Source organism: Ruditapes philippinarum, unplaced genomic scaffold, assembly GCF_026571515.1.
Source record: "Ruditapes philippinarum isolate M1 unplaced genomic scaffold, ASM2657151v2 ctg4150_1_1_1_1, whole genome shotgun sequence".
Lineage (NCBI taxonomy): Eukaryota > Metazoa > Mollusca > Bivalvia > Venerida > Veneridae > Ruditapes > Ruditapes philippinarum.
In genome coordinates, this window is record NW_026853135.1 from 91,199 (window position 1) to 108,492 (window position 17,294).

Genomic DNA, 17,294 nt, shown 5'->3' on the forward strand with positions numbered 1-17,294 from the left:
TTTTTACATGGTTTAATAAATGTGTAGTGGAATGCAAAAATGGGGCTTCTTGACGTTGACGTCGTTATCGAGAAAATGCGAGATCTTTGACGCCATTTTTTTCCTCATTATTTTTCCGTTCATCTGGCAGTAAAACAGCGCTTAAGTATATAATAAATGACTTGTCAGCACATGGGGTCCTGATTCATACAGAGTAATCAACGGCAAAAATAATTTGCTACCGTTCATCCTATGACAGCAAGTAAAATTATCACGGTAAAAGATTTTTACGAGGACAACTGATTACGTCATCTGACATTGATTGTTGATAAAATATTGGTGAATTGATTCGATGTTTTTCGGTGTTTTAAAGAATATTTTACACTGACAACGTCTGCTTTGACAAAACTTATATAAAACTGGATTATTCGGGTTAGGTGAGTATTTATTTTTTCTAGTATTTTTGCTTTAATATGTATTTTATCGGAAAATAATTATACCCGGAAGTAAAACAATTGCAGTTCCTGGACAACGGTTTGTTGATAGCAACATGGAAAATGGCAGCCAAGTAATTATTTACTCAAAGCAATTAATACCAAAATTTATGTAATTAATCTCTTAGATAAAACAATCATCAAAGTGAGGAAATTCAAGATTTTCAAAAATTTTAATCTTTACTTTCTTCCATGCATACTATACAGTACATGTATATGAATAAAAATTTGAGCTGTTGAAAATTTGTATCCCAAAAGTGAAAATATATCTCTGGCTCCATTGTTTGAGCTGTTTAAATTTTTTCAGATCTTTAAAATTAAAAATATGGAGATGTTGCAGTTTCCATAATTTCTCATAACCAGACTCAATAAAATGGAGGGTATTGAATGAATGCATATGTCTATATTTTTTCATTGACACAACTAGACTATAGTGTAACGCTTACACTTAACATGTATTTACACTATATACTGGTTGGGGACCACCAAAACCGGACAACCACCAAACCCGGACGGCGCCGAAAATGCTTAATTCAGTATTTTCTTTGTTCAGTGGTTGTCAGTCACATTTTTTATCAACATTAAGTGCATGTTTCTTTTAGAATTAAGTAAATAAATTTATTTGAACCTCTGTAAATGGTTATATATTTTTATGTCTATTTCAAGAATGTTGACGTTGAAATTTGGGGGTCAAGAAAGCAATGCCTGACCTCATATATCAGCTATAATCATTTGCAGAGTGAATAATAGAATATCCAAAACTTCAGCATTTGTTGCTGACATATTATATATCATGTTACAAATAAAAAATCAAAACACCCATGCTTTTATTTGAATTAAATCACATCATGTACAGATCTGTCGATCCGGACACATGGTACAGTAGTGTAGACAATATAGGTAATTTTGATACCTTCCTTGTTGAGCCTCAAGTGTCAATACAATCAGAAATTGTATCATAGTTTGGGGACCTTTCTGTTGAAAATGTGTCAGAGTTAAATCGTATACATATACATGCACAGTGCGGTAACTGGGGTGCAGGTATCAGTTACCCGCACTCCAGATCATGCCCATTGATTGGTTCATTTTTGCTTGGGTTTACATATTGTGACGGCAGAGAAAGGGAAAGCGACAGAAATATCATATTTAGATGCTCGTTCATTGGTTCATTTTTGCCGGGGTTTCATATTGTGACAACAGGGAACGTGTTTTTATGTTCGACTATGATACAAAAGAGAAAGAACACCAAAACACTCGGCAATCTGATTAATACTCGGGGGCTACGCCCCCTCGTACAGATCAGATGTTTCAGCCTCGTGTTTCGGTGCTCTTTCTATTACTTAACAAACTAGTTTGTTAGTTAGGAGAACAACCTAGCTGAACTGTGTCAAATGTTTTGGTATCTAGGTTAAAAATTATTAAATCAGTACGGAAAAATGTTCAAAAAGTGTCCGGTTGATGGTCTCCGACCAGTATGTTTCTGTAAGGCATTTGATGTCACATCAAAATGTTTGTTCACACTTAGAAGCACATCAATGTATACCTAAGCCATAACTTGTTTGAAATGATTTAACTAATATTTTAATTAAAAAAAGTCACAGCCCTATGACAAGCTTTCTAGACAGGATACATATTAAAGGAATCATATCTGCAGGTGCCTTATTAGCAAAATTTGAGGACCTCAGGAAAATCTGACTGTTCTATAAATTGTTAAAACTGTATATCAATAAAACATAATCTATAAAGTTAACTACTGTACATTTCAGGCACTTCACCATGCACTTATGATGTAAAGTACTCCAACCCTTGGGATTATGCCAAACAAGTGCATTTTTCCCCATCATTCTCAACTAGTTGGTCCAATATGTTTTAGGACACCAAGAAAGTTCCATGTGTTTGGTGTTTGTGTAGAGGGATCAGGTTAGTTTGCCCATAACATTTTTTGACATATTTTTTCATGTGCATATTGTAAAAACATGTTTAAAAATATTATCAAGGTAGATTTCTATTTTTTTTTCTTGTCAGATGTGTTCCTTTGCCATGAATTTTATTATTTTTCTCCTATGCCATAGTACTTTCAGTTGCAAAAAGAATATTCAGTTAAATATAATCTTAATTTTAAGTATTATTTTCTTTAGTACTATTTATATCCTATGCAAACTTTTTAAACTTCCAATTTATATGTATTTTAGGACTTCATGGAAGTGTCAGTCTCAACATGCCTGGTACTTTTATATCTGGAAAGTGAAAAACAATGCAAAAAGTTGCCTAAATGTACTGTCCTGAAGTCATCAAGACATGCAATGGGCACAATATCCTACAGCTTATAGATGATCCAGAAAATCCCTAGGAAGTCACTTCTTAAGTGAAACCCCTCAAACTGTTATCAAAATACCACCATTTTTGTGCAAGTGCAATGGAGCCAAGTGTTATAACATGTAAAGAATATATTAACTTTGTGGAGGTAAAAATGTATTTACTGAAACAATTGCCTCCCAGAGGTCTTTTACCTGAAGTACAGTAATGATGCAGCAAGACATTAGTATCTATTTGAACAATTGGGCAGTTCTTCAAATCTGACATAGCTAAAATACTGTGTGGCCAAAACCAGTTATCCCAAAAACAGAAAAAAAGTTGGATATTGACAATTATTTGAAAAAGGTGGAAAAAGAAAGAGCAGCATTTTACTCTTGAGTATAATTGGATTTCCTATAACATAGTGGTCATGTATGGACTGTCATTATTTTCTTCATTTCAAATAAAGTTTATGATACAAGTAGATGCTTCATAAGATAAGACTGCAAGTGTGTTGCATAACTAGTGCTCTAAGGACTAATGCTATATTAACAAGTATGTGGATCATTGATGTATAGATATTAATTAATGGCTGCCTATATTATTTTTGGATGTCAGTATACCAGTTACTAATTTCCATCATTTATACAAAATGTTTATCAGATTAAGTTTAGTGTAATACAACATTTGTCATTTTACTCTAAGTTATAGAATTCTATTGAACCTATGCATGTTATGAATTGATCAACTGTCAACTGATCTTAAGCTTTGATCTAGGTTGAAAATGACTGTATGAAAATGTAAAGTATGTAACATTAAGCTTCAGTACTTGTTGTCAAATTTTAAACATTTTATAGTTGTAGAATATGAAAAATACTTTATCTATAACAATGGTAGGTCAGTTGAATTTTTATGTTGATATTAGTGTAGAATCACATTGTATTAATTATCACCAATCCTTAAAATTGTTAAAAGAAGCAGCAAAATCAAAGAATATTTAATGGTAGCTAGGCAACCAATATCCCCTTCAGTTGGGAAGGATTTTAAACAGGTGCATCATAATAAAAATACTTTATATGTTTGATCTCATTGTAACTCTATAATTGAAAAATAATCACCACTAAGTCATAAAATATCAAAATATAGAGCCTTAAATGTACCTGAAAATAAATGTTGTGAACATGATATTAGAAGTATCATTTTTAATTAATATTATTAAGGAATGGTGAGGCAGGCTGTTCTCTGAATACCTTATTAAGTTCAGTTACACATTATTTGTGGGATTGTTTTCATTTTTTTGTAATAGCACAAATTGCTTTTTTGTAACTAAGTTGTAATCTCCTGTATGCCTGTAAAAATTTGGAAATTTAGAAATTTATAAAAAAAAAATATTCATTGGTTGCTTAGCAACCTACCTGTACGAAAATGCCTACCCTGACTACACCCTGATTTGACATGGGATAAGACATTTATTCCCAGCCAGGTTTTTTAAGCTATTCAGTTGACTATAGAGAAGACAGAAATCTATTTTTAGATTTTTTAGTATACAATATATAGTGTTTTCAGGGTGGTTTCAACGAAATATTTAAATGAGCCAGAAAAAATACCACCCTGAAATGGAAATCCAGGGCAGAATTTTCACTGACACAGATTTCTAAAAATAGATTTACTTCTAGTTAAATTGACAGCAATTTCAGGGTGGGATAAATTTGAAATATTTAAATGAGCCATAATTCACCCTGATTTCTGTTTAAAAAGTCAGGCCAGACTTTTTTCCTCCTGCTATTATCCCGCCCTAAAATTTTGCAGATCCCACCCTGAAATTAAAAAAAAATCCACCCAGATTCCTGTTCTTCTTAGAACCAGTCCAAGAAAATATTCTTAAATAAATTTCATCATATTCTGAGCATTATGTAAAATAGAATAATAGGTGATCACAAGTAGCTCATAAGAAACAAACAAATTAATTTGATGAAAATAGCGCTGAATTGATCATCTTCACAATTCAGTGGTGGCTATTTCCTTATAAATTTTCATCCATGATATTTGACAAAATAATAATTAATTCAGAATTTTGTTTCACTTATCTGTATTTGATTTTTATATAATATACATTTTAAAAGTCATTCTTGTTTGATAATTCCACTTGATTACTGTCAGCTGTATTACATAATTCCACTAGTATCTGGACTGCACAATCTGTAAACATATGAAAGCAGTGTAGGAATATGCTATAGACAACTTTCAATTTATATATTAATCTAAAAGAAAATGTTACACCTTAATATAGAGAAATGTGTCCATACAGTGTAGTTTTAAAGATATATACATGTATTGCATTAATTGCAATCAAAAAATCAAAAGAACAAATGATTGATGAAATTATTTTAAAGAAGTTACAGCATTATAGACATATATGTACTGACTTTAGTAAGTGATTAATTCTATAAAATATGCAGGGATGAATACTTTTGATAATTAAAATTGAAAGTAATTTTGATAGAAAATGAAGAAAATAAAAGTTACCAGTAATATTTCTTCTATTGTATTCTTTTGTTCCAACTACACCATTTTCTTCTTTTCATTCTCTTGTCACATGTTACTGAAATATTTGGCTTCAACCTAAATTTTGAAAGAAGAAAAAAAAACAAATATGCAATCATGTTATTTTATTATAATTTTTATTTCATTTTAAGACTTAAGAGTTTTTTTTTCTAAAATGGAATGATCAAAATGTATAGCATGGTTCGCACGGGCCTTGAAAAGTCCTTGAATTTGGTTTCAACCTTGAAAAGTCCTTGAATTCAGGGTTGCCTTGAAAAAACACTAAAATTGTCCTTGAATTTCAGTAAACCCCCTTGAATTTCGGTAAAATGCCTTGAAAATCCAAAAGGGTTTAAAACCTGTCGCTGTAAAAGTCAGGCAAATTTTCCGCTACAAATCGGACATGTGAACGAAGGCAGCCCGATCGAGTGCGCCCATTTGGATCTGTTTTAGTAGTGTTTAGCCAGCGTTACGGTTTTGGCACGGATTTTAACAAGCACTTGTGTATGACGTCATCGCAAATTGTGTACAAAATGTCAGCTTCCATTGCGAAGTAAAAAATGGGAAAATACACTAAGAAATGTACGTTTCAGCTCAAATGGCTTCAACAATACAGTTGGGTAAAACAAGTTATACAAGACCCACGAAAAGCACAATGTACCATGTGTATGAAAACCATCGCAAATGGGAGAGAGTGCATTAACATCGCATGCACCTCAAAAATCTAGACATCAAGTCGTCATTGACGAAGTGTGGCCTTGCATTTGTCAGACAGGAAGGAACTATAAATGTCAAAACTGAAAATTGCAGTAGATCTGATTCAAATAATATCATTGTGCCATCCCAATCCACAACGGAAACTGTGCATGACATGACAATACCACCCCCACCCACTTCTAGTAATCAAGAAAATGTCCCCTGTGTGTCCAGTAATCAAGCAGGAATATCTCCGTTCATTTCAAAGATCTCAAGAAAAAGAAGGCAAGACTTCAAATTGATATCACCATTCTAGAAGAAAAATCTGAAAAACTGTTGGAAAAGGCTGAGAAAACTGGAAAAATAACATTTGTGACTGAATCAAACATTCTAAGAAGGAAGGGCTTCAAAGAAAAGAAACTGGAAGTTGAGGAAATTGGAAGAGAAATCCAAAAAAGAAAGGAAAAACTAGATAGAGTTGTGTGAATTTACTCAATCACCTATATGTTACAGTTTTGGTGTTCATATATTCTACTGACTGTGCTGATTTTCTAAATATAGTCACTGTTTTGCAATTCTAGTCATTTGAACCTTAAATTGAAATACGCATGTTTTATTTACATGTTTTATATCACAGATATGGTTGTAAAAGTATAATTTTAAATAAGATCAATCCGGAAAAAAATGCCTTGAAAATGACAATTTTACCTTGAAAAGTCCTTGAAAAGTCCTTGAATTTTGATTTGAGAATTTGGTATGAACCATGTATAGTTTATTTAGAAAAATTAAGAATGATTTCTATTTTCCCTCCATATTTTAAATCAGGTTTCCTGGAAATTTATTTAAGGTCTTTTCAGAATACTTGGCTTACAAAATTCATTATTTTATGAAAAATTAAAAATATTAAGAACTGTAATTAAATTATAACTTACCATTTATCTGTCACAAGTGGCTGCTAATTTCCCTCCATTTTTTTCAAAATGAATAACGAGGTTTAACACAATCTATTATGCTCCATGTTATATATATTTTAAAGTTTCACAATAAATTTTCCAAGAAAGTTCTGTATAGCTTGGGTAGCTGAATTCTTAAATCTCATTATCTATATAATTATCAAAACTCATTTATATATTAATATATATAAGTGTAAGTTGATTTATTTGAAACAAAATCACAACTTAAGCCTCCAATCTTTCAAAAGAAAATGACCATGCTGGAAATAATTTTCAGGGTGTGATATTTGCTCTGGATTTTAAACTGCTGTCGGTCAATCTGTGGTAACTTCTGTGTTTTCATCTGCCAGATAGCCCAGTTTAACATATAGTATTTTGAAATACTGTACAAAGTTCCACTTGAAGGTTATTTGTTTATATAAACTGAAAGCTGACCTTAGACATGTGAGATTCTGTGCAGATTGTGAGATGGTGGATAAAAACTAAAAATCTTGAACATTACTTATTGCTGACCAAATTATGCATGAAATAAAAAAACTGTTTGCCATAAGTTAAATATTGATACAATCAATTACTGATAACAATTATCAATTTCATAGATAAAAATAAATCATGTTGATCTAAATAATCTCAAATTAATCTACATATTGATTTTAAAAAAATCAGTAGATCTAACTGAAAAGATTTTTTGTTAAATGGAGTTTACCATAAATCAAGTGATACTTTCTAGAAATAGACATTATAAAATATTTTTCTTCTGACTTTAAAATTTAATTTTGTCTGAACAGCAATGTAAAATGTATAATTAGTGTATTGCAATTTTCATTTCTAATAACTCTAAGTCAGAAAAATCAGGCTGGAAATGAAGAACTTTAAAGACTGTATTGAAACTGGTTCTTGAAAATTTTCTAACTTTGAAATATCTGGGTAGATTTTGCTTATATTTCTCAGTCAGTAAAATCTGTGCCAAAATATTTTCAAAGTGCAAATATTCCTGCCTCCACCCTGACTTTTACCAAAATGAAGACGGTGTCGGGGTAGAAAATACTTGAATTCCCATGTGAGATTTATTGAAAATTCAGGGTCCATGTCTATTTCACCCTGATTTTGCCAATTCTGGTTCAAAACAGGCCTGAATCGGTCCTGTTTTTCATAAAAGCCATGCTGATTTTTCGTACAGGCAATTATATACAGAGACAGTTTTAAGTAAGGAACATTTTTGTAGGAATTATCTTTATGTCATTTTAATTAAATATAATGCTAGTCAATTCAAAGTCCTTACTTTGTTGTGAAACAGTGTAATTAACTCCAGATGTGACTGAACATACTTTTATGAAATTATGTATATTATCTATATAAATTCAAAACTTATAGTAAAGTGAGTTTAAGGATACATTGATCCAAGAACTATTATTAAGATTGTATCATAGTTTGGAGACCTTTCTGTTGAAAATGTGTCAGGGTTAAATCGTATACATATACATGCACAGTGCGTTAACTGGAGTGCGGGTATTAGTTACCCGCACTCCAGATCATGCCCATTGATTGGTTCATTTTTGCTGGGGTTTACATATTGTGACGGCAGTGAAAGTGAAATCGACAGAAATGTTATATTTAGATGCTCGTTCATTGGTTCCTTTTTTCCCGGGGTTTCAATTTGTAACAACAGGGAACGTGTGTTTTTGTTTGACTATGATACAAAAGAGAAAGAACACCAAAACACTCGGTAATCTGATTAATACTCGGGGGCTACGCCCCCTCGTACAAATCAGATAACCTCGTGTTTCGGTGCTCTTTCTATTACTTGTATTTGCAGTTTTAATAGTTGTAATTTGTTTTTTGTAATCATGCTGCTTTGTTCATGGTATTTTGAGATATTTTTTAATCAAACTTAAAATTTGTAAAATTTAGAAGGAAATTATGGAAGATATTGTGGTTGCTTGGCAACACTGATTAATTTTTATTTATTGCTTAGGTATTATGTAAATCAGTTATACAGCAGATAGATATATTTATGTAATATGGAAAGTAACAGTGATTTGATCAAATGCTTATTGGTTATTGTAAAACATACAGAGCAATATACATGGCAAAATACTGAGTTTCTGCTAACATTTGCATGACTTACTAACACTAGTCAAGTGTACAGAACATGGATTGTATGTTATATCTTCAATGGAAAATTATTGAAAAGTAATTAATAGGCATTGTTTATAATTTTATTGAAAATCTATTTATTTATGCTGCTTTTTTAGCTGTATTTTACCAAGAAATTTGTATATTTACAAAATAAATTACAAAAATTTAGGATATTCCATGGTTGCTAGGTAACAGAATATAGCTTCCTTCATCTTGTATTTGTGTAATGGTGCCCTTTATTTAGTGTTACTACCTTTGATGATGTTATACTTGAGTCATCTTTCATTTACTGTTGTATTAAACTGTTGTTTGCTGTCAGAGTAAATATATGAATAAAGTTAATAAATGAATGATAAATGGACACTGTGTTTAGTTCTTTTGAAGTATTATGATATCTCTCAACAGTAATATGTCCTGTTAACACTGTAGAAATGCAATAGAACCATTTGTAAATGTGAAAGAAGAATATATTTCGTATTGATACTTGCAAGTGTTATAAAATAAACCTAGCACATAACTTTTTACATGAAAAAGGCCAGGAAGAACCCAGGAATAGGTCCGTTGCTAGGCAACATAATGTAAATGATGCTTTAATTATGGTGGCTGTATTCCAAAAATATTCCACATCATTTATTAACTTTAATAACATAAAACAATTTTTTCACAAAATTCATTTTAGCTTCAAAAGTTTTTTTCCTCATGCACCTTTAAACATCACAAAGATCAAAGATTTTTATGTGTATTTTCAATTACTTACTGGACACCATACACACAAAATTATGTATATCTTTGTAAATAAGAAAGACACGACCTTCAAATTTTCAGGAATTACTTCTGATATTTCATAGATTCAGAAAATTAAAAAAAGTGAAAATCAAAAATTTGGTCAAGAAACCCCATTTTTGCATTCCATGACACAAATGACGACAATCTACAAATTGAAGCAGCCCTTACAAAAAAGGAACTAGTAAGACTTGTACGATATGATATTTAATTGCCTAAGTTACCAATAATCTTTATTGTTCTCTACTTAGATGAAATTAACCATAAAATCCTAAGCCAACACAAATTTTCAAATTAATATATTTTCAGACGCATTTGCAATTCATCCCTTTTGTGCGGCAGCGTGGCCGAGTGGTTAACGCGCCGGACTAGTCTTAGAATTTGCTGACCGTTTTGGTTCTAACCCTGTCAGGGGCAAGCCGTTGTTTCCTTGAGCAAGAAATTTTACATTCATTGCTTAGTAATGGTTGGTTCAAGGAACGGATTCGAGAGTGTTACTTTAAGCTTATGGCTTCCAACACAATCAAACTAAAATAAATTTGTATAAACTTAATCATCCCTTTTGTGACATATTAAAAAAAGGATGTTTCAAATGTTATTACATATACACATTCATGTAAAATAACCCTGCCCTGTCTGATATTTGTTGTGTAACGATAACCTGGATTAAATTTAATGTATAAGTTACCGGTAGGAAGTTAGCAGTGGCAGTGAGCAGTAGCAGTAGCAAATTTATAAAACGTGAAATTGGCAGAAGCAGAGCAGTAGCAGTAGCGCAGCAGTAGCAGTAGCACAACAGTTGCATTAGCAAAGTTATAAAACGTTAAGTTAGCAGTAGCAGTAGCACAGCAGTAGCAAAATTATAAAAACGTGAAATTGGCAGTAGCACAGCAGTAGCAGTAGCACAGCAGTAGGAGTAGCACAATTATAAAGCGTGAAGTTGGCAGTAGCAGTAGCAAAATTATAAAACGTGACATTGGCAGTAGCAGATACACAGAAGTAGCAGTAGCGCAACAGAAGCAGTAGCAATGTTATAAAACGTGAAGTTGGCAGTAGCAGTGGCACTGCAGTAGCAATAGCAACATTATAAAACATGAAGTGTGTCCGAGAATCGGTCGCAGACAAAAGAAATGCAACGTGTGCCTAGAAGTCAAAAATGTCATAAACGCCATTGGCTATACAAAATTACTGAAAGTCTGCGAGTGTCACCTAATCTGGCAGGTCCTTAGAAGGCTGAATAGTCATTATCTGCATTGGTACCAAAATTCCTTAAAGTCTGCGAGTATAAAACATTTAAGTCGCAGGCCAATGAAAAAGACACTTTAAGGTCCCTAGAAGTAAAAAATTCATTATTTCTATTGGCACCAAAATACCTGAACGTCTTCAAGTGCCTCAGACGTGCCTAGAAGTCGAACATGTCAATAAAACATTGGCAACAATAAACCCTGGAACTCTGCGAGTGTTCCAGAATAAGTCTGCTACTGCTGTGCTACTACACATGCCAACTTAACGTTTTTAGCTCACCTGTCACAAAGCTTTTGTGTGAGCTTTTCGTCCGGCGTCCGTACGTCGTCCGTCCGTCGACCGTCCGTAAACTTTTACTTTAAATGACATCTCCTCATAAACCGCTGAGCCAATTTCATCCAAACTTCACAGGAATGTTCCTTTGATGGTCACCTTTAAAAATTGTTCAAAGAATTTAATTCCATGCAGAACTCTGGTTGCCATGGCAACCGATAGAAAAAACTTAAAATATCTTCTTTTAAAGAACTCAAAGAGCTAGAGCTAAGATATTTAGCATGAAACATCTTCTAATAAGTGTCTATCAAGTTTGTTCAAATAAAAGCCCTGGGGTCAAAATTGGCCCCGCCCCAGGGGGTCATTGATTTTCCCTATATGCATATAGTAATAACTTATAAAATCTTCTTTTAAAGAACCCAAAGAGCTAGAGCTTAGATAATTAGCATGAAACATCTTCTAATAGGTGTCTATCAAGTTTGTTCAAATAAGAGCCCTGGGGTTAAAATTGGCCCCGCCCCAGGGGGTCATTGATTTTCCCTATATGCATATAGTAAAAACTTATAAAATCTTCTTTTAAAGAACCCAAAGAGCTAGAGCTAAGATATTTAGAATGAACCATGTTCTAATGGGTGTCTACCAAATTTGTTCAAATAAGAGCCCTGGGGTCAAAATTGGCCCTGCCCCGGGGGTCATTGATTTTCAATATATGTGTTAAGCAAAAACTTTTAATTAAAAATTCTTTGAAAAAAAAACAACAAATAGATAGAGTTTAGATACGAAGCCTGAAATATCTTCTAGTTAGTGTCTACAAAGTTTTTTTCAAATAAAAGCCCTTGGGTCAAAATTGGCCCTGCCCCGGGGGTCATTAATTTTATTTATGTGTATAGCAAAAATCTTCTTTGAAAAAACCCAAATAGCTAGAGTTAAGATATTTAGCATGAAACATCTTCCAGTGAGTGTCTTCAAAGTTTTTTCGAATAAAGCCCTAGGGTCAAAATTAGCCCTGCCCTGGGGGTCGCATTGCTTTTAACTATATGTGTATAGTTAAAACTTGAAAAATCTTTTCTTTAATAAAAAAAACTCAACGAGCTGGTCCTTAGATGTTTAGCGTGAAATATCTTCTAATGGGTGTCTATCAAGTTTGTTCAAATAAAAGCCCTTAAGTTTAAACTGGCCCCGCCCTGGGGGGCCTATTGATTTTAACTATATGTGTATAGTTAAAACTTAAAAATTAAAAAAAAAAAAAAAAACTCAACGAGCTAGTCCTTAGATGTGTATAGCAAAAATTTAAAAATCTTCTTAAAAAAAAAAACAGAATAGATAGAGTTTAGATATCAAGCATGAAACATCTTCCAGTGAGTGTCTCCAAAGTTTGTTCAAATAAAAGCCCTGGGGTCAAAACTGGCCCCGCCCTAGGGGTGTCATTGCTTTTAACTATATGTGTATAGTTAAAACTTGAAAAATCTTTTTTTTTAAAAAAAACTCAACGAGCTAGTCCTTAGATGTTTAGCGTGAAATATCTTCTAATGGGTGTCTACATAGTTTGTTCAAATAAAAGCCCTTAAGTTTAAACTGGCCCTGCCCTGGGGGGCCTATATACAGGTGAGCGACTTCAGGGCCATCATGGCCCTCTTGTATAATTTTGCTACTGCTGTGCCACTGTTACTGCCAACTTCACGTTTTATAATTTTGTTACTGCTACTGCTGTGCCACTGTTACTGCCAACCTAACGTTTTATAATTTTGCTCCTGCTACTGCTTTGCTACTGCTACTGCCAACTTCACGTTTTATAATTTTGCTACTGCTGTGCCACTGCTACTGCCAACTTCACGTTTTATAATTTTGCTAATGATGTGCTGCTGCTACTGCCAACTTTACGTTTTATAATTTTGCTACTGCTGTGCTTCTGCTACTGCCAACTTCACGTTTTATAATTTTGCTACTACTACTGCTGTGCCACTGCTACTGTCAACTTCACGTTTTATGGTTTTGCTACTGCTGTGCTACCGCTACTGCCAGTTTCACGTTTTAAAATTTTGCTACTGCTGTACTACTGCTACTGCTAACTTCACGTTTCCTACTGCTGCTACTTCTACTGCATACTTCCTATCTGGAATTGTAATGCATATTCCCGCACAACCTGTGTCTGAGATATAATATATCTGCAAGTATCAAGCGATGCTCTTTCTGTAAAAAGTCATTTCTCATACTTTAATAGTATGCATATTCCTACGAACCATGTGTCATATGTATCATATATCCGCAGGTATCAAGCGATGTGCCTTTTATAGCAAATTATGTATTATATTGTAATACATATTCCCGGGAATCATGTGTCACATGCATCATTAGCAGCAGGTATCACGCGATGCACCATTTGTAGAAAATCATGTCTTATATTGTTATGAATATTACCACACAACATGTGTTATATGTATCATGTATTTGGGGGTATAAAGCGAAACCTTATATATTTTTAGAAAATCGTGTCTTTTGTTGTAATGACTATTACCACACATCATATATCTAATGTGTCTTGTATCTGCGTGTATCAAACGAAACACTATTTGCAGAAAATGATGTCTCATAATGTAATTGATAATCCGACGCATCATGCGTTAAATGTATCATATATCCGCAGGATCCAAGCGATTCGAAGTTTGTAGACGATCATATCATCAACAATGCCGGACAAGCAGATGGTGACTTAATATTAGATGATTTCATTAAATGGGGAGAGGCTTCAATACGTCATTTTAATTATGACCAAGCTACATTGCTTACAGGGTAAGGGAATGTTTCTTCTTTTTTCCTCTAACTTATATATAAGAAATAATATATCCCAAACAGTGAATTTATCGCTCAATAACATCACTGTTTGAAGTTCGGATGCAATGAATTATATCACGAGGGCGTAGCAAATATAATGCTGCCGTACGTGATATTTAAAGCTAAATTGCACCTAAGTTGCGTTTCACTAACGCACTTTCGTTATCAGAAATCAAGTTTGAACGTAACTGTTTGCGTAAGTAGAACATACGTTATATTTTTGTTTCACTAAACTTTCTTAGCCATATATATATACGCTTTTATGTAGGTGTAAACGTAAAGTAACGCTCACTTACTGCTGGCGTAAGTTGCACGTTCTGTTTAGTGAAACGCAACTAACGTAAATTTACGTTTTGCGTAAGTCCAAATTTACGTTAAAATATACGTTAAACTAACGTAATGTCAGTGAAACGCTCGTCCGTACATATTATCAACAGTGATTTTATTGCGTAATAACACACACTTTCGGTTCTTTTATGTTCAATGGGGAAAAATTCTCAATATTTCATATATTTCTATAAGTATATAATAAAAATACTATTTTTTAAATCTACCTCAATTTTCATTCAAAATTTTGATGGTAAAATTAAAAAAAAACAAAATGATAAAAATAAAAAAACAAAACAAAAATAAAACGCAACAATTACTGATAGAAGGAGCCTTGTTGAAGAAGTTTGTAGGTAACGTATAAGTTAAATAGATTTATATGGGCTTGCTTTGAATTCACGTATGACTTGTACATGCTCACTCAGTATCTTGTAGTATTTTTGAATATTTTTTCAAACATTTTGAACGAATCTTTTCGAATTCAATGTTAAATGTCGAATTATACTTAATATTGGTGCAAGTAATGTACTCGGTTGCTTGCACTTTATAGTACCGCCCCATGAATAAGCTCAATAAAACCTCGCTTGCAAGATTTTCAATTTTGTCGTTTAAGACGTTCTTTATGGATTCTGTTTCTATTACTTCATCAATAACGCAAAGATTAATCCTAACATATGTCAATTAAGCGACATTATTTACAATAATATTTGTTTATCAAATAATTCATTACTGTTAAATAAATATTATCAAATGCAAATGAAGGTCTATGTGTTATACTGTAAACCATTGAATGACAAATTTGGTTTTCAGGAGAAAAATATCATCATGTGGTCACAATTTCAGATTGAAATTAAATATGATAATATATATTTACTAGAAGCGGTTTTTGTTAGTAAGTACACCACCGAAAGTTACATTTATGGACTTACAAACAATTTAAATGCACCGTTTTCCTAAATTTCGATTATTTCAAGTAAAAAATCACCATATAATTAGAATGTGTGTTGTCTGAAACAAATGTGGTCATGTTTGTGCTGGTTAACCCTAATTCGATATGAAGCGAACAAGTTCTTGTTCATAGTCTACTAATTTTTATTGATATTTTGTTTTCTTTATATTTATATTTAGGCGCGATATCGGATATAAAGAAGATGGTATATTTCATAAAGGTCTATTAGGTATACACACTAATACATAGTAAAATATTGATTTGTTTCAATTAAATCTAATCATTTTTGTGTTTCTCAACACAACTGTGAGACTGTTATATAACTATACTTCAAAATAATCAAGTCCTATTTACATTAATATAAGCAAATGAAGAAACAGAGTATTTCAGTATTAAATGTTCGGAACTGGTAACACCGGTGCTTGGAGTCTGGGGGTAGCATGCATTTACTATTTCTGTTCGTGAGCAGGCTTACTAATTGTGAATCCGAGCCTGCAACATTTTTTTTCAAATTGGGCATGTTGAGTGTTCTTTAAGGTTTTTAAGTTTTCTATTCATAAATAAATATATCTGCTTATTCTTTTTGAATGAAATTTCTTATAAAAAGTTATGATTCGTATTTTAAGGTTATGCGTATTTGAACTCAGCTTGTGGACCATATGGATATTCTATCAATGAAATGACAGAATTCAGACCGTCGATGGGAATGGTTGTCGCACATGAGCTTGGACATAAGTAAGTTAATTACACTGTTACTTGTTGTTGTTTTTTTTCTGTTAGTAGTTTGTAGAAAGTGATAAGTTAAAGGATTTCGTCGGAGTCAAGTGATACAGTGTCTTTAAGAACCGCACTGAATGTAACTCAGCTTTTTCTTGCATATCAGACTGGATTATCTACTGTTTAAACCGGTGCTAGAAAATCCTGTCTTTCACCCATTGTAAGGTAAGTCACGAGCTTTAAATGACGGTATATCCGCGTGCTTTGTTGAATTATTTGCGAAGTTGTAAGTTCATACGCTACTATAAGAAAAAGGGACGTAATGAGAATATCAGTTTTTTTAATTTCTGTTCTGAAAGTATTTGATATGTAATATGCAAGAAAAAGAATCAAACACCGGCTGTCGGTACAGACGGGATTATCTAGCTCTCGGGTAACTGTTTAACAGAAACTCGGCCGAGCCTCGTTGCCGCCTTAAACAGTCACCCTCGTGCTAGATATTCCTGTCTGTTCTTGTAGCCGGAGTAAGATTTATATAATCTGGTCGTTTTCCAATTGTTCATTACTCGAAAATTTCAAAAAATGATAACTATGAAACTGAGAGGTCAATATTAGCCAGCCAGTTTATTGAGTGCCGCTTCCCCTTTGTTTGTTATGATATCAAGATCAGATAACTCTTTACATGTTTAGTTGTACAGTTAATGGTTGCTTCCCTTTACTTGATATCCATTAATGCTATGATCATACCTCTCTGATACGTAGGCATTCTCACTTAAGCTCTGGTCTTAACAACATTTATTAAATGGTTATAATAAATAGTAGAATCGTTTGAATCTTGTTATCATCCATGCAACATAACATTGTTGAACTTCATAGAGTGGTCAGCTACATACTTTATTTCATTGTTTAATATTTTTCTCATTAATCGTTTTGTTTCGGTTTAAGTCTCGGATTTGAACATGATGGTTATACAAATAGCTGTCCAGATGGATATGTCATGTCAACCTACTATCGCGTAAGCAAGGATTCATCCACGAACAAAAAACTCTGGCAGTTTTCGTCTTGTTC

The 17,294-nt window shown here is 32.9% G+C and overlaps 1 protein-coding gene and 1 long non-coding RNA gene across 4 annotated transcripts in view; both read left to right on the forward strand.

Moving 5' to 3' along the window:
* Positions 1-15,773, forward strand: part of LOC132734720 (uncharacterized) — a 67,948-nt gene extending 52,175 nt beyond the window's left edge. For all 3 annotated transcript variants that reach the window (XM_060721533.1, XM_060721522.1, XM_060721544.1), the window contains exons 9-10: positions 14,046-14,191; positions 15,689-15,773. In XM_060721533.1, coding sequence (XP_060577516.1) covers positions 14,046-14,191; positions 15,689-15,758 — 216 coding nt within the window. In that variant the 3' untranslated portion in view covers positions 15,759-15,773. The remainder of the gene's footprint in view (positions 1-14,045; positions 14,192-15,688) is intronic.
* LOC132734716 (uncharacterized) lies at positions 18-4,176 on the forward strand. The gene is made up of 3 exons (XR_009626361.1): positions 18-416; positions 2,240-2,393; positions 2,666-4,176. It is a non-coding gene; the product is annotated as an uncharacterized LOC132734716 (long non-coding RNA).
* Positions 15,774-17,294: the final 1,521 nt, after the last annotated feature.